General features: G+C 37.3%; 3 protein-coding genes and 1 pseudogene across 6 annotated transcripts; 2 read left to right on the top strand and 2 right to left on the bottom strand.

Annotated features, from left to right (window-relative positions):
- The first annotated feature begins 609 nt into the window (after positions 1-609).
- Positions 610-5,913, top strand: LOC137724432 (V-type proton ATPase subunit B2). 2 transcript variants are annotated; one of them, XM_068463173.2, is made up of 15 exons: positions 610-941; positions 1,630-1,694; positions 1,950-2,005; positions 2,113-2,211; positions 2,440-2,499; positions 2,623-2,734; positions 2,822-3,036; positions 3,512-3,640; positions 3,762-3,899; positions 4,005-4,155; positions 4,249-4,331; positions 4,764-4,811; positions 4,907-4,960; positions 5,053-5,136; positions 5,234-5,913. In XM_068463173.2, exons 2-15 carry the CDS (start codon positions 1,637-1,639, stop codon positions 5,417-5,419), a joined length of 1,473 nt encoding a protein of 490 aa, XP_068319274.2. In that variant the 5' UTR covers positions 610-941; positions 1,630-1,636; the 3' UTR covers positions 5,420-5,913. The 2 variants fall into 2 exon arrangements, with proteins under 2 accessions (XP_068319274.2, XP_068319275.2); XM_068463174.2 differs by having other exon boundaries at positions 620-937.
- Positions 5,914-7,256: 1,343 nt separating this feature from the next.
- Positions 7,257-11,369, bottom strand: LOC137726508 (putative hexosyltransferase MUCI70). The gene is made up of 8 exons (XM_068465442.2): positions 10,973-11,369; positions 10,603-10,709; positions 10,250-10,426; positions 9,568-9,645; positions 9,282-9,481; positions 8,556-8,971; positions 8,286-8,470; positions 7,257-8,111 (listed from the first exon to the last, which is right to left on the bottom strand). Exons 2-8 carry the CDS (start codon positions 10,682-10,684, stop codon positions 7,693-7,695), a joined length of 1,557 nt encoding a protein of 518 aa, XP_068321543.2. The 5' UTR covers positions 10,685-10,709; positions 10,973-11,369; the 3' UTR covers positions 7,257-7,692.
- A 4,422-nt stretch (positions 11,370-15,791) lies between these two features.
- On the bottom strand, positions 15,792-18,936 carry LOC137725583 (uncharacterized; annotated as a pseudogene). The gene is made up of 6 exons (XR_015962147.1): positions 18,931-18,936; positions 17,924-18,055; positions 17,043-17,308; positions 16,741-16,932; positions 16,460-16,648; positions 15,792-16,285 (listed from the first exon to the last, which is right to left on the bottom strand). The product of XR_015962147.1 is annotated as an uncharacterized LOC137725583 (transcript).
- On the top strand, positions 18,115-20,848 carry LOC137725581 (uncharacterized). 2 transcript variants are annotated; one of them, XM_068464314.2, is made up of 4 exons: positions 18,115-18,833; positions 19,099-19,779; positions 19,872-20,054; positions 20,453-20,848. In XM_068464314.2, the coding sequence occupies exons 2-4, from the start codon at positions 19,108-19,110 to the stop codon at positions 20,471-20,473; spliced, it is 876 nt and encodes a 291-aa protein (XP_068320415.2). In that variant the 5' UTR covers positions 18,115-18,833; positions 19,099-19,107; the 3' UTR covers positions 20,474-20,848. The 2 variants fall into 2 exon arrangements, with proteins under 2 accessions (XP_068320415.2, XP_068320416.2); XM_068464315.2 differs by having other exon boundaries at positions 18,124-18,833; positions 19,083-19,779.
- The last annotated feature ends 880 nt before the right edge of the window (positions 20,849-21,728 follow it).

Genomic DNA, 21,728 nt, shown 5'->3' with positions numbered 1-21,728 from the left:
GTTGATCCATGTGTGTAAATATGTGTAAGCTGAGGCATCTTCCACCTCTAACTGAGATGTAGTTCGTAGAATCATGCATTGTATGAACTCAATGGCATCCAAACAGTCTAATGGCTCCTAAGAAATATTATAGACAATCGTAGAAATGCGAGTGAGAGATTTCTGGCTGTTGATGCATAAGAGTTCATAAATGAATCAATGATCGCACACATAAGTGATGTGTTTATTACATTTTGTATATAATATACACAATGCTCTAACTAACTGACCTAATCCATATTTGTCATCAACAAACTGATCTAACCCAATTCTATGTCTCAAACATTTCTTTAGCTCACAAACTTATACCTTCCTATTATGATACTGGTAAAAGTGAACCAATCAATATCTTCTATTAGAGATTATATACGAGTATAACTTGATATTATTTATTTAAAAATAACTTTTTACAAGTTTATAATTTTGGATAAAATTATATTTAACCATTTCAAATGAAAAGTAGGAAAAGTATCAATATCCTGTCCAAATTAGGAAGCTGCAGTGGGCCCCAACCAGCTGTCCAAATCACCCACGTGGCGGAACTGATAGAGAGGATGGATGCCCAATCTTGTTGGACACTTGTGTCAGTCTTTTTGTTGTCTTTCACATTATTCCCATTATTACCGCTCATCAAAAATAAAAAATACAATTTTATTTAAATTTGCAATTAAATAATTTTAAATTTATAATTTCGTTGGATCAAATTTTGATGAATTTGGAAGAAGGATCGGAGAGTATCCCTTTCCATTATTTATGTATCACAGAATTTCCAATTTATTTATTTTTCTAGTCCATCAGATATTCAGATCTCACTCTTTCTAATTCGTCTTCCTCCTCCTCCTTTCTGCTCCACTCGCTCTCTCTCTTCCGCTTGGCTCCTCGCGCTCCAGATCGAAAAGTAGGTACGCTTTCAGATCCGTACGCAATTATCAGCCGCTTGATCGCAGTTTACTTGATTCAATTTGACTTTAACCGTCTGATCGTCGACTCCAAAAGGCGCGAACTTCACGTGATTGAAGACCGCGTTCATCGAATTGTTGTTGCAGATCCAAATTTGGTTATTTTTAACCAAGTATTGGAATCAGCAATTGGCTTTGTTTTTGTTTATCGTTAGTTGCTTTTAATCAATTTTGAGGCTTGTTTGGTTGCTGAGAAAATTGATGGTAATGAAGTCAAAGATTATAGTTTTCGTTGTTTTGATTCGGAGAAACTCTACCGTACAGTTACCTGAACTTTGTTAAGTATTTGGACATGTTGGATTAATGCAATTCAGTGATTTATTGTGTTTGATTATATTTAGTGTGACATCATTTTCCCAGCAGCCAAACAGAAAGTAAAAGACCGAGAATTTTTTTTTTTTTTTTTTAAGATTTTCTGTTCTCATTAACCTGCGTGCCATTAGTGATAATGAAGCACAGTCGTATTGATATGATCTAAATCTTCACTCATTTGGTTCGACTAATTGGAAATTTAACTTTAGGAAGTGGTCTTAGTTGTCATACAGATTTGGTTTCAGAATTCGCAGTTGATTTGGATTACTTCTATTGATTTTTGTTCATAATTGTTGATAATTTTTCTTTTTTCATGAAGATTGCAAATGGCTGTTTCACAAAACAATCATGACATGGACGAGGGAAACCTAGAGGTCGGAATGGGTAAGTCTTGGACTGGTTTACTTCATACTTTTGTGGTAGACAGGGTGAAGTAATTTGATGAGGTAATAGCTGTAGTGGGCATGCAGTTTTTGGTCAAAACCCATTAGTCGTAATGGAATCAATATGAGTCAGATTTCAAACTCTTCAAATATGTCCTGTTAGAAAGTCTTAGCATTGCGATGATTGTTTTATGGAGTGTTAGACTTACATTAATGGTGTCAAGTTTGACATTTTCACCTTACATTGACATTGCAGAATACAGAACTGTGTCTGGTGTGGCCGGACCTCTGGTTATCCTTGAAAAAGTTAAGGTAGGTTATCCGCTCTCTTACTCATTTAAAATGTTTTTAAGCTTTCTCAACGAGGAATTTGTCCTCTTCAGAATCAAAAACTAATATGTACTCTTAAACTGCCCCAGGGACCTAAGTTTCAAGAGATTGTTAACATTCGTTTGGGAGATGGAACAACTCGACGTGGTCAAGTCCTGGAAGTTGATGGAGAGAAAGCTATTGTACAGGTGACTGCTGTGTAGCAATGATTATTGGTTTCTTGTGGTTTTGCCCCTTCTTATCATCCTGGCACTGGTGCATAATTTTGAGAATTTTAATTTTGGGGGGTTTGTGGGCATCTTCTGGGACAGCAGCTGTTTTGATTGTCTTATCCTTTTTAAATAATAGCATCATTAGGTTTTCTGCAATGTGGTTATGTTTATTACTGTTTACACAATCAATTTATATGCTGCCAGGTTTTCGAAGGAACATCTGGAATTGACAACAAGTACACTACTGTGCAATTCACAGGAGAGGTATTAAACCCTCTAATTATATTCTTCCTTCATTGTTTGCGGAATCAAGAATAAATATATGTTCTGACATGAACCGTAGAACTAGTTATGCTGTTTTGACCTTCCCCCTTGCATATTTGTCAGGTTTTGAAAACTCCAGTCTCACTTGACATGCTTGGGCGCATCTTTAATGGCTCTGGGAAGCCCATTGATAATGGCCCCCCTATTTTGCCTGAGGCTTACCTAGACATATCTGGTGTGTTATTTGTTTCAATGATAATAAGTTCTGCTCCAAGTTTCTTTGCATTAACATGTGTGTCAATCTATTGTTTGTCGTCTCCAGGGAGTTCTATTAATCCGAGTGAGAGAACATATCCTGAAGAAATGATTCAGACTGGAATTTCTACTATTGATGTCATGAACTCCATTGCTAGAGGACAAAAAATCCCCCTTTTCTCTGCTGCTGGTCTTCCTCATAATGAAATAGCTGCTCAGATATGTCGCCAGGCCGGGTTGGTCAAGCGGTTGGAGAAATCTGAGAGTCTTCTTGACGCTGGGGTATACTTTATGCTAAATATTTTTTTGTTAGCCAGCAGAGATCACATATATCTACTATTTTCATGTCCGACAGTCTTAAGTGCATGTGTAAATTATTTTTTCATCTTTGATTTCAAAATGAAATTCATTTACATTTAGTCATTTGATAAGATAGTAATCTTGATGATACTAGTACATTGGAACTCCTAGTTAAATGAGTAAGTACCAAAAAGCCTGCTCAGCTCGCTCGAAATAGTTTGAGCCCTTCACTGAAAATTTTGATTTGGGCCTCTTTATGTTTTTAAACTTTGAATTTTCACAGAAATTTGAAAAAGAGTAATTGCAAACAAAAAAAAGCAACAGCGAGAAAATAAATAACAGTAATAGGCTCCTTGTGAAGTTAATGGATTATTGTACATGGATAGGTTCTTGATTTATCACAAATTATCATTGTCTTCTAGCATTCATGTGACTAACCTCCTTGGTGAAATTACAGGACGTAGAAGACGACAACTTTGCCATTGTGTTTGCAGCTATGGGAGTAAATATGGAGACTGCACAGTTCTTTAAGCGTGATTTTGAGGAAAATGGTTCAATGGAGAGAGTGACCCTTTTTCTGAATCTGGTATATTATGAAGTGAACATATGAAGTGTTTCATGATATGTTTGTGACTTTTTTTTCTTTTCAAATATCTCATGAGATTTCTATTTAGCCTAAATGTGTTTTCTGCCATTTTCTTCTACAGGCAAATGACCCCACAATTGAACGCATTATTACTCCTCGTATTGCTCTTACTACTGCAGAATATTTGGCATATGAATGTGGGAAGCATGTTCTTGTCATTCTCACTGATATGAGTTCTTATGCTGATGCTCTTCGTGAGGTAACATGAAAAAGTTTCTAATTATGAATTCACAAATTACGTGCCTCATTTCATCTTCGTTCTTATATTAATTTCCATGACACAAACTGCTGATTGCTACTGCAGGTGTCTGCTGCTCGAGAGGAAGTGCCGGGAAGGCGTGGATACCCTGGGTACATGTATACTGATCTGGCACAAATCTATGAGCGTGCTGGAAGAATTGAAGGGCGAAAAGGCTCTATTACCCAAATTCCGATTTTAACTATGCCAAATGATGGTAATGCTTGCTTCTTTTTACACGTTGATGGTCTCATATCATGCATCCAAGTGATATTCCTTAACTCAATCTTTAATTTCTTTATCTGCCCAGATATTACCCACCCCACTCCAGATCTTACTGGATATATTACCGAGGGACAGATATACATTGACAGGCAGCTCCACAACAGACAGGTAACTAAAATTTTATCATGTTTCATTGGATTATTCAGTGTTATGATCTGAGGGTGGGTCTATTATTGTATTACCTTAAGAAACAAGGTCTTGAGCGTCTGCTCATGGCCATGCATTCAGCGTGCAAATCACAATACAACATGCGGCATGGTTTAATTCCAGGGAATTTACCATGGTTTTATTGTTTGTATTCCCATGGCCTTACGACTTCTTTCATCAAGGTTTAATTTGATGAAATTGTTGTTGCGGTTGCTGCTGTATCAGTCCATTAAAAAAACTATGATTTAGCTTGATACTAAATCAAGGTAATTAATGATGCATTTAGAAAGTTGGATCTCTATGTTTGGTAAAAGTCCAAAGAGGTGGTAATGATCAGATATGTGGAGATTATAAATGAACTGAACTAACTATTAAGTTCTTTAACCTGTGCAGATATACCCACCAATCAATGTCCTCCCATCACTATCTCGTCTGATGAAGGTAATGATACATCGATGTCAACTCTAAAGATAGAGAGCGTTTTCATCCTCCTACAATAATGGGAGTTAAAATAAAATTGTTGGCTATAATTGCAGAGTGCTATTGGTGAAGGCATGACTCGCCGGGATCATTCTGATGTATCAAATCAGGTTTGTTTGGGATTTCCTGGTAGTATCTATTTTAATCTGTCTTCACTTAACGCCTTCTAATCTTTCCCTCTCATGCAATGTTTGACTTTCAGTTATATGCAAATTATGCTATTGGGAAGGATGTCCAGGCAATGAAAGCTGTGGTCGGAGAAGAAGCACTTTCTTCGGAGGACTTGGTAATATTACCCATATTCTTATTAAGAATGCTTTCTGTTTATTAGCAATCACCCTCCGGAAGAAATTGATGTGATTTTTCTTTTGAATGAAACACAGCTATACCTGGAGTTCTTGGACAAATTTGAGAAGAAGTTTGTGTCCCAAGGAGCCTATGACACCCGTAACATCTTCCAGTCCCTCGATTTGGCATGGACGTTGCTGCGAATCTTCCCCCGTGAGCTTCTCCACCGTATACCTGCAAAGACCCTTGACCTGTTCTACAGCAGAGATGCAGCTAATTGATGGAGTTCAGAGATCCCCGTTTGTCGAAGTTCTTCAGCCTATTTAGCCATCAATGAGCTCTGCAATTCGTTTATTGATCCTCTGCCTGCCTAGGTTTGCATCTCTTCTTCCCCGGCATATATAATAAAGGTTGCGGTCGGTTCAAGTCCCTGAAAGGTCTTGGCTAGTCCAGATCTTATTTCAATGAGCACGTTTAGAGATCTTGTAGCACTTTGTATTTTCGTTTCTCATTTGTTAGTTGGTCACCCAGTGGTGGTTTGATTATGCTTTTTCCCTCCCCAAGTGAAAGTTTCGGACCCAGTCGAGGCCATCTAGGATCTAAAAAGCCCTTTCAGTAGTATATATTTGCTTTGTTTCAAGACCCCTATTATTTATTTTGTAATCTGTCATTTTTGCTTTTTATTAAATATTTCCTGTGTCTTGTGTATTTAGACATGCGAGCACGCCCAAGTTCGGTTCATTTAAATCTGAAATAAAATGAGTATTAGTAGTCACTATCTCACCAAATCAATACGAGGTGGTTGGTTTTCTTCCCCCATTATAAGAAAGTCTCGCTGCAGATGTGGATTAGACCAGTTGGTTGGTAGTGTGTACGCTTTCTTACATTCAAGTTCGAACCTCTATAGATTAGAGGGAGCTTAGGATATTATTGCCCTATTGAGAGAAAAAAAGACCTAAAAAAATTAAAATTCATGCTTGCCCTTAGATCTACTCCAACACTTGGAATAAAACTCAAAATTTAAGTTCTAAACTTACTCCAACTTGCTCCAACCTTGGGGCAAATATGAGTTTTAATCCAAAAGTCATTTCTGGGGCAAATTAGCCTAAGATTTCCCTGGATTAGTGGGGCTGGGTCGTCATATATGTGTACATTTTTTCTTTTTATATTTATAAATTCATTGAATCTAACGGCTAAGGTCTAATATGATCAAATCCAACGGTAAAAAAATGATCTGACGATCAAACTTTAAATCTAACAACTAAAGTATTAAAAAAAAAAAAAGTCTTTTATGTGTTTCTTATTCTTTCATAGTGTTTCACAAGTTTCATGGTATCGGTTTAGTATTTTTCAATACTTATCGGAATCTAAATATTTTTAAGTTAAAATGTTCGTAAAATTAAATTAGGATAGTCTACATATTTTTTTTTCTTTTAAAAAAGTTACTTTAAGAAAAAAAAAACTATCCTAAATTCATCTTTTAATAATTTCGTGCTAAAAATTTAACCCACAAAGATTGGAGGAGAAAAATTGTTTCTGGGTTAAAATTTTTTAAGTTTGAACTTAAAGGTTGGAGATGGTCTAGAAGGGCTAAAAGTGCTTAGTGCTTTGTCTAATAAGGTCCTTACTCCTTTCTATAAAAGTTTTGTTGCTTTTAAGTTTTCAGCAAAAGTGCTTATAAAGCCGAAGCGGTTGCACAGAGGAGTTATAACGGTACGGCAAAAGACAAGAACCTGGGTAGTGTGGAAGCAGCTGTTACACATTCTCCACTTGAGTTGTGCTATACTAATGCCTTGCAAGACAAGAAAACAAAGGGATGCTCAGAAACAGACTCACTTCAGATCATAGTAAAATACGGAATGGATATAATACGTGAAAAATACATACATGTATTATTCGGCAACTTTGCTAAAATAGTACTTTGAAAAATTTGGCCTTTTTTTTTTAAATTTTAATATTTTATTTATCATTTCTTCAATAATATGCTACATATGCATATAAAAAACGTGAATTTTACGTGTCAAAATAACGTGTAGTAAACGTACAAGATACGTATATACATGTATAATACGTTGAAGTTATAAACAACATGCAATATAACTAATAATTAAACGTGTATGGAAAAGCAGAAGTATTACTGAAAAATATGCACGTGTGTATAATACACATATTCACTAATTATGCTTCAGATACACATTAATCAATCAATCTTGCATTTTTTTATTTCTAAAAACAATAAATATACTCTATTCTGTTTTTCCTTCCATTTTCTACCATCGGAACTCAAACAGATGCTAAACAAACGGTATCAAAATAGTACACAATGTGTTTCCAGTTTGAATCTTAGTGGTACCAGAAAGGTTGCTGCAATTTCCTTGTTAATCATCTCTATAACACCCAGACCCAGAAATTTAAAAGACCCGACGCCGCTATTCTTCTTCCTCTTCCTCTTCCTTTTATGTACCGTTCGAGTCTCTTCTGGGATGACAGAAAAAAGAGAACCAGGAAGAGCTCAATAAAAACTTCACAAGACCAAATGGATCGAATTGACCCCTCAGCCAGCTTTCGACGTTCTTGCCACAGGGGGTAGGACAACTGAATCAAGATTTGCAGGGTAAGGAGTCCACAAGCCTAAGCCTCCCCTACTTTCTATCAAACCATTTTTCGCATTGGCCTGGTCCCAATCTTTACCCTTATTCGAAATAGTTCCATTCCCCTTGAGCTGATTCCAACTTGTTACCCACTCTATACGAGAAGAATGCTCCCTTATGTGTGGATGCAACACAAACAGGGAATTGTACTCGCAATTCGGAAACATAAAGAACTTAAACAAACCCCCTAACCGGTACACAACATAACCAAAACTCAGTTGGTCTCTTGGTGTGAAGAGGTGGACCTCATTGAACCACAAGCAGCTAAACAAATTACTCATCGCAGTATGTTCCCGTATGATAATGGCACCCTCTGGTACATCTGCATACAATAGCTTCCATCAATACTTTTAATAAATAGTATTATACCAATACATATGTAGATAGTATTAGACATTCACTTTGTCGGCAGGTGCCTGTAACTTGAAGCAGAGGAGAAACAAATAAACAAAACTAACAAATGACACAACTCAAAATCTACGGTGTTCCTTCTTACCACTAACGGTTTTCTTGGTTGGATCCCACGACTCCAAACCCTCATAACGATAAATTTTCATGTGTAGATCAATAAGAGGTCGAGCATATCGCTTCCTCCGCTTGTTTGCATCAGCCTCCTCGTATATACTGCGATGGTGCTTGTGCTGAGAAATGGCAAATGTATGCTTCCCACGCCATAAATATCTGCAAATCAAATTAGATCCCTTGATAATAGCTATATGCGCACAAACAAATATAGAGAATGAGAAAGATAAAGTCGATTTATTACCTTTCTAAAATTTGCAATGGATCAACCATGAGCTCCATTTTACCATCGATCCAAATGCTATACTGTGCGTTAGGGTACAAGCGGTGGGTTAATATCTTGGGGACCTTCCCATTCCTTCTTGGCTCATCATATGGCGGATGCGTCAACAAAACAAGACGCCAGATACCAACCCATTTTCCCCCATCATTATCCTCTCTGACAGTGACATTTTCCTTGATAAAATTAAGAGATGTTTCATCGACCGCCATGAGAAAACAGAAGAGCTTCTTAGAACGAGGACTTAAATCTGAAGGTTGATGGGGTACATCATAACCATCAAAAATGCCTGATGCAACCACAAACCTACATTTCTTGGCATATTTGATGTCTGCAGGAGCCATTTCAGCACCACCGTTTCGAATAAAACCACAGTGCACCTGCAGGATATAAACATTAACCAACTCACAATGGAGAATGGAAAAAGAAATACCCCTTAAACAGACAGAAAAAGAAGAATTCGATAAATAGGAAAGAGAAACACTACATTAAGTTGACAATTTTCTCCATATCCACCACCATTATTTTCGATTATTTTAACATACTTGAAACATGGGTAAACTACAGTTTATTTATAAGAAGTTGCTAAGGAAGTCGGGCCCTATTAACTCTTTTACTTCTGATACCAAAACAAATAATTAAAGAACACGCTTTGACGGAAGATAACAGAGTATTGATGTTTGTCCTTACCTTCATGTCTGATTTTAGTCTAAAACTCTCCTCTCTCTGTGTCCAATTTTGATGTCCTCCGAATAGTGGGGATGACTGAGTTCCGCCAGGCAAAATCTCATCTTCCAAAACATAGGTTAAGTTTTTGACAATTTCATCAGGAGTTCTTCCCTTTGGAATTTTTATCTTATCAGGATCACTGACAACAGGAATCGGACAGCCTATTTGATATGAAAACAAACAAAATCATTAAATAAAACTAAAAAGTTATCAATAATCCAATGCAAAACTATTTTAATGTTCTTACGGTGTTGCGATTGTCCTTTTGGTACAAACCCCAGGGAGTCTAACATGGAGAAGACCTTGCTCTCTTTGTTACACATAGCTGCAATTCAAGTGGATCAAACTACTAAGAACACATATCTGTTTGCCTCAAATTAAATAACAGACACCTTATTTACAAAGCATGCGCTGACAATATTAGCACCTATTGCAAGTTGTACCAATAATATTGACAAAACGCCCTTACTATTGGACTTTAGGGGAACTATTTGATACTCACAAGTTGACAACTATGACCCCTCATACTACAGGAAAATTTAAACCAACAATAGCGAGACATTCAGCATTTGTTCATGTATTTCAAGCCAGACCTTTACAGGCTTACTAAAATATGTTACCCTGACTCATATAATTAAGTTTTAATTAAAAAAAATCGTAATAAAAATGTTTTATCACCTATGGTATGCAAAGAATTCCTAAAATCCACTGTTTGATATCGCTAAGATGTATATGAATACCAAAAACAGTAGATATAAGCTCAAGACTTTTCATTTTTTGGAACGGGCACCAATCAACTAGCCTACTTCAAACATTGGGCACAGCAACAAAAAACATGTAAAGCTCAAGCTCTGTGTTTATAAAGCATGAACTCAAACAAAGAACCCAAAGAACTTAATGCATAGTTCCATCAGAAAAAATTACGATACCTGAGAAGAAAGAGATAGAAGACTGGCAGGACCAAACATGAAATAATGATGCGAGGAGAATTAGTAGCATCCACAAAATGCCACCTACAAGAACCAATCGAATAAAGCCCTTCTTCCAAACGATCTTCATGGGATAATCCTGCGGCACCCTTCCCAGAGGAAATCCCTCTTCAACATCTGCACCACCAGCACCACCAAACGACTTATTCACATTTTTCATGCTAAACAAAATTTCTATTTCATCGATCCAAGAATCAATGCTACACCAAAAACCCACATCAATATCTTTAGCCTCAACAATTAACATGATACAATTCACAATGCACAATGGGACGACGTTAGGCTTTGCTTACCTTTACTGTGTTGGTTTAAATTACTCCTTTCTCCCCTACGATGTGTGCGAAAAGACACAGACCGCGGACTCTCTTTATCCATAATCAACCACTACAACTTCTCACAACTGCAGCAGAATGCATACATTACTACCTTTTACATCTAAAGTAAGAAACACAATCCAACACTATCACCATATTGATTAGCATTATATTATACTTCCCAAAAAGCCTCAAAAAACGAATTGAGATTAATATTGGCGAACACAAATCGAATCCAAGCGAATTCCAGATCTGGGTTACTCACAAAATTGATCGAGTTAATCGGCTGCAATTCAAGTTTGGTTTTTGAATACTGAAACGAAATCTTGGGTTGTGAAAATTGACTTACAGATTGAAGATGGCGTGGTTGGAACCTCTCCGCAGTAAAAGAAGCTTCAGGATTTGTAAAAAGAAGAAAGAACCGCAATGTGGGCGGTAAATACAAACTCAGTCAAACTTTCCAGAATCCAAAGGGAAGGGATTGAAGCCAAAAGCTTGAAATTTCAAAACCCAGATCAAATCTCAGCCGCAGATGCCACCTGAAGCGCGAAAGCAAGCTCCTTTTTCTTGTTTTACCTTAAAGAAAGCACCTTCTTTTCTTCTGGGTATCCTCCAGAGATTAAGAGCAGAAATTTAAAAACTTGCCCAGATTGAATTAATTCGGAGAACACAGAGTGATCGAGAGAGCAGAGGAGAGAGAGAGAGTATAAATCTTTGTTTCTTTATTACTTTGCTTGGGGATGGATTTTTTAGTAATTAGCTGACGTGGCCTTTTATGAAGGTTTAGATTCTTGATGGACGGCTCAGATTAAAAAGCAACTCAATGATGTGAACTTCCAAGTTTGCAGACTTGTTCAGCTTGTATGGCATTTTACTTGAGAATACTCCTCTTTTTTTTTGTTGCCAAAATCCCCAAATGTCATTTGTTGCCAAAATTACCTGAACTTCCAAGTTTTCAGATTTTGGTAAGAGTGAAATGCAAATGGGGGTGCAACTCGGACGGGTTGGGTAGGTTAGATGATCAACCTAATCCTAACTCAACTTCCATAATTCGAGTTTGGATTGGATTCAGATTAATGCGTGTTTAGTCTGTTTGGATTTAATTAGGTTCAGTTTTACATGAGTTGGGTTCGGGTTCGTCCAACTTTATTGAGTTTAATTTTATAACAACTTATTTTGGATGACTTTTCAAATCTTTAACCAAATTGTCACATCCCGGCCCGGGCGGGACCACTTCCCCGGCCCACTTTACTACCGTAGCACGATATTGTCCGCTTTGTGCTTACCATTCCCTCACGGTTTTGTTTTTGGGAACTCACGAGCAACTTCCCAGTAGGTCACCCATCATGGGATTGCTCTAGCCTCCTTCTCGCTTAACTTCGGAGTTCCTACGGAACCCGAAGCTAGTGAGCTCCCAAAAGGCCTCGTGCTAGGTAGAGATGGGAATATACATTTAAGGATCACTCCCCTGGGCGATGTGGGATGTCACAAAATAACGTCAATATTAGTTAAAATTTCATTGATACATCATCATGCATACAAAAGTTAAAACCAACAATTTGGAGACTATTTTTAATGTTTCAACCATTCAAAATAAAAATTAAATTAAAAGACCTATATCAAAACTTCAACCAAAAGAAATGCAAAATTAGCACTATTAATCATTATCCATATGAAAACCGACAATAAACTTCAAATATAGTCATTCCACAACTTATACATAACTTATATAATATGAAGTGGTATAGTTAATATGTACATGAGTGACTTTAAGCTCAAAATCGGGTTAGGCATGGACGAATTCGAGTTTACCCAACTCAAGTTGCACCCCTAGATACAAAACACCATGGACCCTAGTTTTCACTTTTCAGAGGGCACTTTAGGAATAAGTCTTTTAGAAAAATGAAACGTTTCAATTTTTTTTTTTTTTTTTAACAAACGATATTATCTATACTAAAGGAAACGTGGTGGACTTAACCTCACGATGTGTTAGCAATAATGTGGTTCAAATCCGCGTTTGGTGAGAATTGAACTTAAGATCCCTTACTTACAAGTGAAGAGAAATACCACTAAATTGTAGTATTAACTGACTAAAACATTTCAATTATTGAAAACGAGTCAAGAATTTGCTTCTCAATGAATTTCAAGAAAATTTAGGGTCTCACAATGTGTTACGTGTATACGAAATATTCATTAATCCCAATAGGCCGGGGTGTATATGGCATTTTAAATAAAAACCTTTTTTGATTTAACTTAATTATATACTTTTATTTATTTTATCATCTTAAAGACAAATTTAAAATTGCTTCCGATATCAATTTTCTAAAACTGCACCCTTTTGAGTTAAGAGATGGATAAATAGACAAAGACGATGAAAAATTATCCAAAATTTTATACAACCAACCCCAATACATGGAAAAGGAATTAAACCTTGATCCAAAAGCAAAAATTAAGTTTGAAATGAAGGGTAAGAAACACATAATTAAGTGAAAGCAGAGTGCAAATTCAAATAATCCAATACAACATGTTAGACTTAGATTCTACCTGTCTAGTATGAAGGCATCATCCCTGTTCTTGCACTCCTTAAACCCTCTTTCAAGCTCCCCTAAATAGCATTGGATTGGCCAAATAAAGGGCAATAACCTTATGTATGAATGTGTGATTGAATGCTTCTGTAATTGAATCCAAGAGATGAATATAGAGAGCAACGTACTCTCCATTTTCAGAAGTGTGATCTTCGATGGAAATGCAAAATGGGACTAAGTTGATTAGTCAGAAAGACTTGAAGCTACTTAAATGTGTGGCCATTATGCAAGGTCCAAGTCGGTGGCAGTGCATAATCAAATGCACTAGCTAGAAAGTTCTAGCCATGCTTAGATCAACAAACATGCCTATAAATATGTGTGCTTGTTGTGTAAAGCAAGAAAGTGGCAAAAGAAGCGAGCAAGAAGCTAGAAGTGAGTGACAATCAAAATGAGGAGTATGAGTGTTTTAGAATTTGTCTTTAAAAAGATAGAAAGTGTCATAACTTTTAAAATTGTGTCTTGAGAGTTTGTATATTTTAATATTTTGTGAGTGTAATACAAGTAATTTGTTTACTTGTTTTGTCTCTCCAACACTTAAATATGAGAGTTGTGTACTCTAATTTTCTCATCAATTGGTATCAGAGCATTACGATCAGAAACCAGCTCTATTGAAACTTCCAAGAATAGTAAGAAGTTTAGTACTTCACAAAATTACTGACTAATCTTGTTTGGCACATCGAAATTCTGCTGGCACGATGGGAGATCTTCAAGTAGTTGGAGGAATCAATAAGCTTAACAACAAAAATTACAACACATGAGCGATGTGCATGGAGTCTTATCTACAAGGACAAGATCTTTGGAAGGTCGTCGGCGGTAATGAAGTTACTCAGCCGATAAAAGACACTGTTCTCAATAATGAGCTATTATTGGTGTCACAACGAAACATGACGATTACTCATTATTTCCACAAGGTAAAGTCCATACGCCATGAAATTTCTGAATTCGACCCAACTGTTGTCCAGGATAACACAAATAATTGTCCATGTTTTGAGACCCAAATACCGAGGCTTTATTGCTGTTGTACAAGGATGACCAACTCAACCATCACTTGTTGAGTTTGAAAATTTATTTGCCTATCACAACTCATTCTTAAGAAGCTATAGCCTTGTATCGTTCTTTTTTTAAAAGATTGTGGCAAATGTGTTCCATGCTGCTTTTGGTATAATGGCTTTTCTTATGTGCTCCAACAGTTCTTTTTCAATTGTGGTCTTCATAAGGAATATTTTTTTCCTGCCTTGATCTTCTACTTATGTAAAGTGTCATTAGTGTCTTTTATCGGCTGAGTAACTTCATTGCCGCCGACGACCTTCCAAAGATCTTGTCCTTGTAGATAAGACTCCATGCACATCGCTCATATGTTGTAATTTTTATTGTTAAGCTTATTGATTCCTCCAACTACTTGAAGATCACCCATTGTACCGGCAAAATTTTGATATGCCAAACAAGATTAGTCAGCAATCTTGCGAAGTACTAAACTTATCATGATTCCTGGAAGCTTCAATAGAGGCAGTCCTTGATCGTACACTCTGATACCAATTGATGGAAAAATTCGAGTACACAAATCTAATATTTAAGTGTTGGAGACACAAAACTAATAAACAAATTACTTGTATTACACTCACAAAATATTAAAACACACATACTCTCAAAGATAGAATTTTAAAAACTATGACACTCTCTTACTTTCAAAAAACAAACCCTAGAAACTCACTTTGCTCACTTTGAGTGTCACTCACTTCTAGCTTCTTCTGCTTCTTTCTTGCTTTACACAACAACGCACATATTGATCTAAGCATTGCTAGAACTTTCTAGGCAGTGCATTGGTCATGCTCTGCCACTAACTTGGGCTTTTACATAATGGCCTAGTTTCTAGTCTTTCTGGAAAAGACTACTATAACTTTGATGTTTCTAGACTAACAAACATTGTTGTGCATGAATTCTAGAATTCTTTAGTTTAAGATTTGTGTAGAACTTTTAAAGGGCTAGGGTTTGGCCTATTTAACGATCTTTTCGTCACACATGCGATTGTTTGAAGAGTTCGTTGAGACAACTCAAATCGGAAGTAAACAAGTGTGGATCCAAGTTTTCAGATTTGTTTCATTTTTAAGGCATTTTCACTTGTTGGGAGGTAAGGAATGGAAATCGGATCCACACAGTGACGGATTCATGAATTTTTTTCTTGGCTGGGCGAGGCATAAAAACTTGGTGCGATGTTCTTGCTTAGGTTTCCTTGTTAGTGGGCGGATCTTAGCGATGGCGGCAGCGGAGGGATGTTGAGAAAGGAAGTTTTGATGGAGAAATTTGTTCTAACTGGGTGAACTTTAGTGAAATAAGTTTAAAATGGAGGAAAAAAGCCAAAACTAACTACTCTTTTAGGGCTCGTTTGGAAAATGCTATTAAAATGACTGAAAGTGCTTTTGGTTAAAATATTTTTGGAACCAATCCATAGTAAAAACACAAGAAAATCCTGGAAAAATATTTTAAGTGCCCTTTGGAAGAAGCTAGTGCTTTTAAAACTCAACAACATTTTTTCGAAAAGCACTTTCAGTCATTCTCAAAGCACTTTCAGTCATTCTCAAAGCATTTCCAAATGAGTCCTTAATTATCATAAAATGATAAAAATCAAAATTAAAACTTATCTCGACGCAATACAGAGTGAAGAAAAAGGGGAAAACTGCAATACAGAGTGAAGAAAAGGGGGCAAACTGCAATTTCCAGTAAGTTAATGGAGACAAGGGCTACGTGCTCAAGCACCACATGCTCTACTTTGCCTTCTTTGCAAGGTTCGAGTTTCGCGACCGCTTTACTTGATTACAAGCCAGGAACTCACCATCGTCTCGGATAAAACTCCACCAAATATAAGTTAGGGGAATCGTGGTGGCATGCCAGGCAGCATGAGCATCCAAGAATCCGTAATATGGAGGGAAGTAGTAGATTTCTAGGAGCATTGCAAGGCCTCCCCCCACTGCTACCCACCCACAGCTTCCGACGTGATGGATGGCGAGTGACGCCAGCCCAAATTGCCCAAAGAAGAAGTTGAACCACCGCCATGACAACACAAACCTGCATGTTCCACCCTGCAAAGTGTTTTGATTAGTTAGGTCAGATCATTCCACGTGATATTGCCATGCACGTCAAGAAACTACATGTTACCAAAATTATTTGAAGATTAAAGGAGGTGCAATTGATCAACATTCTCTCTCCCTCTCTCCAACTATACGTTAATGAAAAAATTTAGTACAGTGCCATACCGTAATCCAGTTTATAGAAGTTGAGATACAATATGTGGGTGGTTACGAATGCAAGCAGTGGAGCAGCAACCATCAATCTAACAGCGTCATCTTTCACATCAAAACTTCTTCGTATGGACAGAATAAGCGAGTACCCAAGTATTGCCACTGCACATGAGTAGTCTAATTTCTCTGTCAAATCCACGGCCCCGTAGTTCATTAGACACATTAATGATCAAGAAATGCGCTAAGCGACCAAACTCCCCCATTTCCCACGTACTGTAATCAGAATAAAAACCTTTTGCTATGGAAAACAGCACTCGCGAACCAGGAGGTTAATGATAAGAGAGCATAGATGTGCCATAAACTAGCATAATAATAGTATGTCTTCTTATCCCGTCTCAAAGGCAACGTGTTGTATAGAAGGATGAAAAAGGATGTCCAACCATGAAAATGCATTGCAAGGTTGAGCACAGAGAAAGCTACGAAGCAGGCTCCTAAAAAGGATAACGTGTCAAGTAGCACCAACCACAGAACTATGATACATACCTTTAGAATATATTGTAAAAGAAAATGTTGTCAAGGCAGGTAGTCCAAAAAAGGCAAACCTGGATCCCGTAAACGCGCTTGAAGGGCCATTTACCATGATATTTGACTGGACCGTTCCCAGCTGCTTCTCTTTCTTTCTCTCTGTCAACCATACAATAGTAACGGCAATCAGTTTGGCAATCCCATTGTTTCCACTGCTGATAAAGAGGTTCTTGCATGTACCATGGACTGTCAACAGAGGCCCCATAGGAAGAGAAATTGCAATGCGGAAAGCATCTCTGTGCTACACATCCGGTTTCTCCACATTCTTTTAGACAAGCCCTAAAATTGCAATTAATCATAAATCAAGTTCCAAATTCGCAATGTGAAATCTACATGACAAGTTACAAGTGAAGGCAAAATAACAAAATGTTGATTCCGCCAAAGAATTAATACTCAAGGAACTTGTACAACTTGGGAATAATCCAATTATTACAAATTAATTTCTAGTAAGGTACTTACCAAAAATAATTCCAACTGTGTAATAAAGATTGGTAAATTAGTTTTATGGAAGCTATTTAATTCAAGGGATGTTATGTATTAATTCATCCACTAAATTACTGATTAGTGAATCACCATATAGGAATTGCGAACACAAATAAGTGCTCACACCCTGGAACGGTGTGGACGAAAACTGGCCCTTTCCAATAGAACTTCCAATGAAGACAAACAATCCAGCCATTCAGGATTCAGCTGAAATTTCAGTCATTTGGAAGATAAATTGTGCATGCTAGAATAATTTAGTAGGCTACATTGTGTTCTAACTGATGAACAAGAAGAGGTGACAAGATACAGTTTTTAAACTTTAAACAAATGCGAAAACCCTCAAAAAACATACAAGTTGCATAACTCAACATGAACAATAAAAGAATATCTAAAAATGGATAAAACAATTACCTAAAGCGCGGATCAGCATCCACCAGCACTGGCATTTAAAACTGTGAAGTTGACAGCCCATGACACCACCACAAAGAAAGCAACCCAATAATGCTTTAACGTCTGAACATAGAATTGCTGATTGATAAGAGTCTAAAGGTATCAAAACTGACCGCTACAAGATGCCGAGATCTTCACAACTTCAGTGCATCACAATGCCATGATGTGGGTTAAACAATCATTTAATAATAAATGACATCATCATAATCTTTTCTGATATCATTCGTTACAAAAACCAACCTAGGCAAGAATGAAAAAAAGGAAATTTACAACCGTATACAGCGAAATGTCTGATCTTTTTGAAACTGGATCAGTTTAATTGGGTGCTGAGAAATTATTGACGGCTGTGATCGGAGAAACCATGGATGCGTGCGTACCTGGAGGAGCAGGATCGTGGCGGCAGAAGAGCGGTCAGCAGAACAGAATCGGAAGAGGGTTCGACATTCTTCGTTAACGCGAGAGGGTGAGCAGCTCAGGTCAAGTCAGGGGACGACGCTCAGGTGGTTTTTCAAAATTTGAGCGACAAACCAAGAACCGAACCAATCAAATCCAAAATCGAAAATTTTGGTTTCGTTCGGCTCTGTCGTTCCGGTTCATTACGTTATTCAAAGCCCAAGTTCATTCCGTCATGTCCTGTCCAACCGGCCCACCAAACTGGCCCGGCCTTACACTCTTGATGGGTGGTTCAGATTAAACGCAAGAACTTGCTCGTTCATTGGACACACGCGACACGCGCAATTGAATTGGGAGGGAAAAGGCAGATTAGGGTTTGGATTTCCCAGCTGAAAGTAAAATTGGGGATTTCGAAAATTGAAGGAAGAGGCCGGAGGAGAGCGCTGCCGATTTCCAATTCGAAACGCATTCGGTAAAGGTAAACTTCTGAACAAAGTGTTTGAAAGAAATTTCTGCTTCTGAATATTTCTGTACATTTCTGTGGTTTTCATGCCTTCGATTTTACTTGTTTTGACCTCCATTTTGGATCCAGTCGCCTCCTGCTGGAAACCGTTCTCTAGTTCTATTATATATATAAAATAGGGTTTAGTGAAAATATATATATATATATATATATAAAGAATTATTAGACAAATTTACTGATTGCAATCATTTCTTACCCTAACAGTGTATTGTGATTTTAGGGTTTAGATATGGATGTCGAGGTTGATCACTATAAGGTTCTCGGCTTACCTTCCGGCGAGGAAGGCGCCAAGCTTACAGAGAATGATATTAAAAAGGCATATAGAGCGAAGGCTTTGGTGTTGCACCCAGACAAGAGGCCCGATGATCCCGATGCCCCGGCCAACTTCCAGAGTCTCATGTCATCCTATGAGATACTCAAGGATGAGAAGGCCAGGAAATTGTTTGATGATTTACTCAGAGTTAAGAGGGACCAGCAGCGCCGCCATTTGGAGCGCGATGCCAAGCGACAAAGGATGGTCTCTGATCTTGAAGCAAGAGAACGATCTGCCTTTGCTCCGGATGCGGCTGCCAGAGATAGAGCAGAAGAGGAGAGAATCGCTAGGAAGCTTAAAGAAGAGATTGAGAGAATACGCAAAAAGCATGCGAAGAAAGGGGCGGCAACTGCTGCTGCTCCTAAGAGAGAGACTGGTGGAGTTGGCAAGGAAAATGCGGGTGGTGCGAAGATGGGGTTGGATGAGGAGAAGATGCTTAAAGTTTCATGGGAAAATGTTGGTGAAGGTTATACGGCAGAGAGGTTGAGAGGTTTTTTCTCGGAGTTCGGCGAGGTTGAAGATATTGTCATCAGGGGCAAGAAGAAGAGAGGTTCGGCTCTTGTTGTGATGGCGACTAAAGATGCAGCTGTGAGTGTGCTATGATTTTTAGATTTGCTCTTTATAATTTGAACGTCTATTTTCTTAATGTGCTAATTACTTATGATGTGTACTATTTGTAGGTTGCTGCAACAGGAACTCTGTTAGGTGATCTTTCTAATCCATTGCTGGTTATACCTCTTAAACCAGTTTCAGTGACTGATGCTCCACCGGTTCAGAGGCCTGAGGAGCCAGATCGACTTAATAATTTGGTTGGGGCTGGATATCAATCATTTGAAGATTCTGTTTTGGAGAAACTCAAAAAGGTTTGACTTGGATCAACTTTTCTTTATACCTAATCTAAAGATTGGAATTATCAGGACGAGACATAATAAAATTTTACTTGCCATGTTCAATGTGGCCTCTTTTCTTTCCTTATCGAAAAGAGAAGTTACCTCTCTTACTTTTGATTGTACCGTCGCTGCTGTTGTATTTTTGTAATTAGATGTTTCTGTCATACAATTTTTGCATCTTATCAATTTGAAGCCGAATATATGTTAATTAACTGGATCATTCATGGGCTATTATACCTGCTTGTAGTTGTAGTGTTAAAAGGACAATACAGTTGCAGATGCTCAATTCTCTGACAGCAGTTTTATATTTTATTAAATCTTGATCTGCACTTACTTCAGTTCTGAGTCTTTGTCTGGTTTGTCTAATGTAGGCTGGGCAGAAGGACAAATAGTATTCGTTATCCCAAAAGCACTATAAGGTTCTCGTCTCGCGAATGGAGCAAAGGGAAAGCTTATCATTTCCCCTGTGGTTGGAGCCAAGGTTGCTCAAGGCCTTTGAAAACGGTTGTTTGGACCTGTATCTCTTAACCAAAATCTATTTGTGAAAACTTACAAATAGGGAATTCAGAACATCCTCAAATAAAGTGAAGATTAAGTGTCGTTAGACCAAATGATCAGCAGGTAGTGCTTTTCACTGTTAATCCTCTGCTTCTATATATTCCTTGTTCATTAAGCAGATTTGAATGTTTTATATTTTGTTGGGAAAAATCATTGCCATTCTGGCGGCCGGATCTTATGATACAATATCATGTGTCGGTTTTTCATCACATTATGTTGCATTTTAAATTCGAATGTTACGTGGTGGTAATCTTTCCATGCAAGTCGCTCTCCTATTAATTCAAAATATCATGTATAAGTTGCTTTCCTAATGAAGAAGTAAACTCGTGGTTGTGTCCTGATGATTGAGGACAGGTGTCTGAGAGTTGGTGCTTGGCTTGTAACTATGTAGAGTCAGCTCTCTTTAGGTTTAACAGCTTCACAAAAAATTGGAATTTTATTCGTTCGTAATTGTTGCAAAATGAAAAAGTTGTATTATTACATTTAAAATACTAACAATTAATAATTTAACCTACTAACGCTGAGTTAAAAAAAAAAAAAAAAAAAAAAAAATCGTACCATTGCATTTTCGTTAGAGAAGTATGATATTTGGAAAAACATGATTCTGAAAATTCTGACCCTTTTCAAAGAAAAAGAATTGGACTTTCAAATTTCTTATGTGTTTCTCAAAATGATAATGATATTGGGGAAGATAAATCGAACTTAAAAATGCTAATGCGAGAGTTAGCGCTCTTGACCGCTTGAAGTACTTACCCTTTGCTCACTTTTATGTATATTTATCTATTTAACAATGGAATCATTGATTGTGCTTATGGGAAGACCACAGGTAGTTTTGGGGCAAAGTGGACTTGGTTTAATGCCTACCATTGTGATAGAATGTTTCGCTTTTTATACATCGTGTCTCTCATGACTCTTTTTAAGCAATTTCTTTCAAGCATGTTGTCATGGAAGTGAATCAGCTTTTCAAGCGAAAATGTTTGACGACTCTACTATTTTTTTATTTTTACAAATGATAAAATAATTTACATTAAATTCTAATAAACAAAGAAGAGCTGATTTTAACAAGGAATTTCGGATGCATGGGCGACA

Source organism: Pyrus communis, chromosome 5, assembly GCF_041283825.1.
Source record: "Pyrus communis isolate YQ-2024b chromosome 5, ASM4128382v1, whole genome shotgun sequence".
Lineage (NCBI taxonomy): Eukaryota > Viridiplantae > Streptophyta > Magnoliopsida > Rosales > Rosaceae > Pyrus > Pyrus communis.
The sequence above is the reverse complement of the archived record's forward strand: the minus strand, read 5'-3'. Positions and strand labels throughout refer to the sequence as shown.

Bases quoted from the DNA above. Each gene is read 5' to 3' on its own strand.
- LOC137724432 (XM_068463173.2), top strand. From the start codon at position 1,637: ATGGCTGTTTCACAAAACAATCATGACATGGACGAGGGAAACCTAGAG. The intron at 3,641-3,761 runs GTATATTATGAA...TTTCTTCTACAG, and splicing joins TGACCCTTTTTCTGAATCTG to GCAAATGACCCCACAATTGA. The intron at 5,137-5,233 runs GTAATATTACCC...AATGAAACACAG, and splicing joins CACTTTCTTCGGAGGACTTG to CTATACCTGGAGTTCTTGGA.
- LOC137726508 (XM_068465442.2), bottom strand. From the start codon at position 10,684: ATGGATAAAGAGAGTCCGCGGTCTGTGTCTTTTCGCACACATCGTAGG. The intron at 10,427-10,602 runs GTAAGCAAAGCC...CTGGTGGTGCAG, and splicing joins TTTAAACCAACACAGTAAAG to ATGTTGAAGAGGGATTTCCT. The intron at 9,646-10,249 runs GTATCGTAATTT...CTTGAATTGCAG, and splicing joins TTCTATCTCTTTCTTCTCAG to CTATGTGTAACAAAGAGAGC.
- LOC137725581 (XM_068464314.2), top strand. From the start codon at position 19,108: ATGGATGTCGAGGTTGATCACTATAAGGTTCTCGGCTTACCTTCCGGC. The intron at 19,780-19,871 runs GTGAGTGTGCTA...TACTATTTGTAG, and splicing joins TGGCGACTAAAGATGCAGCT to GTTGCTGCAACAGGAACTCT. The intron at 20,055-20,452 runs GTTTGACTTGGA...TGTCTAATGTAG, and splicing joins TTTTGGAGAAACTCAAAAAG to GCTGGGCAGAAGGACAAATA.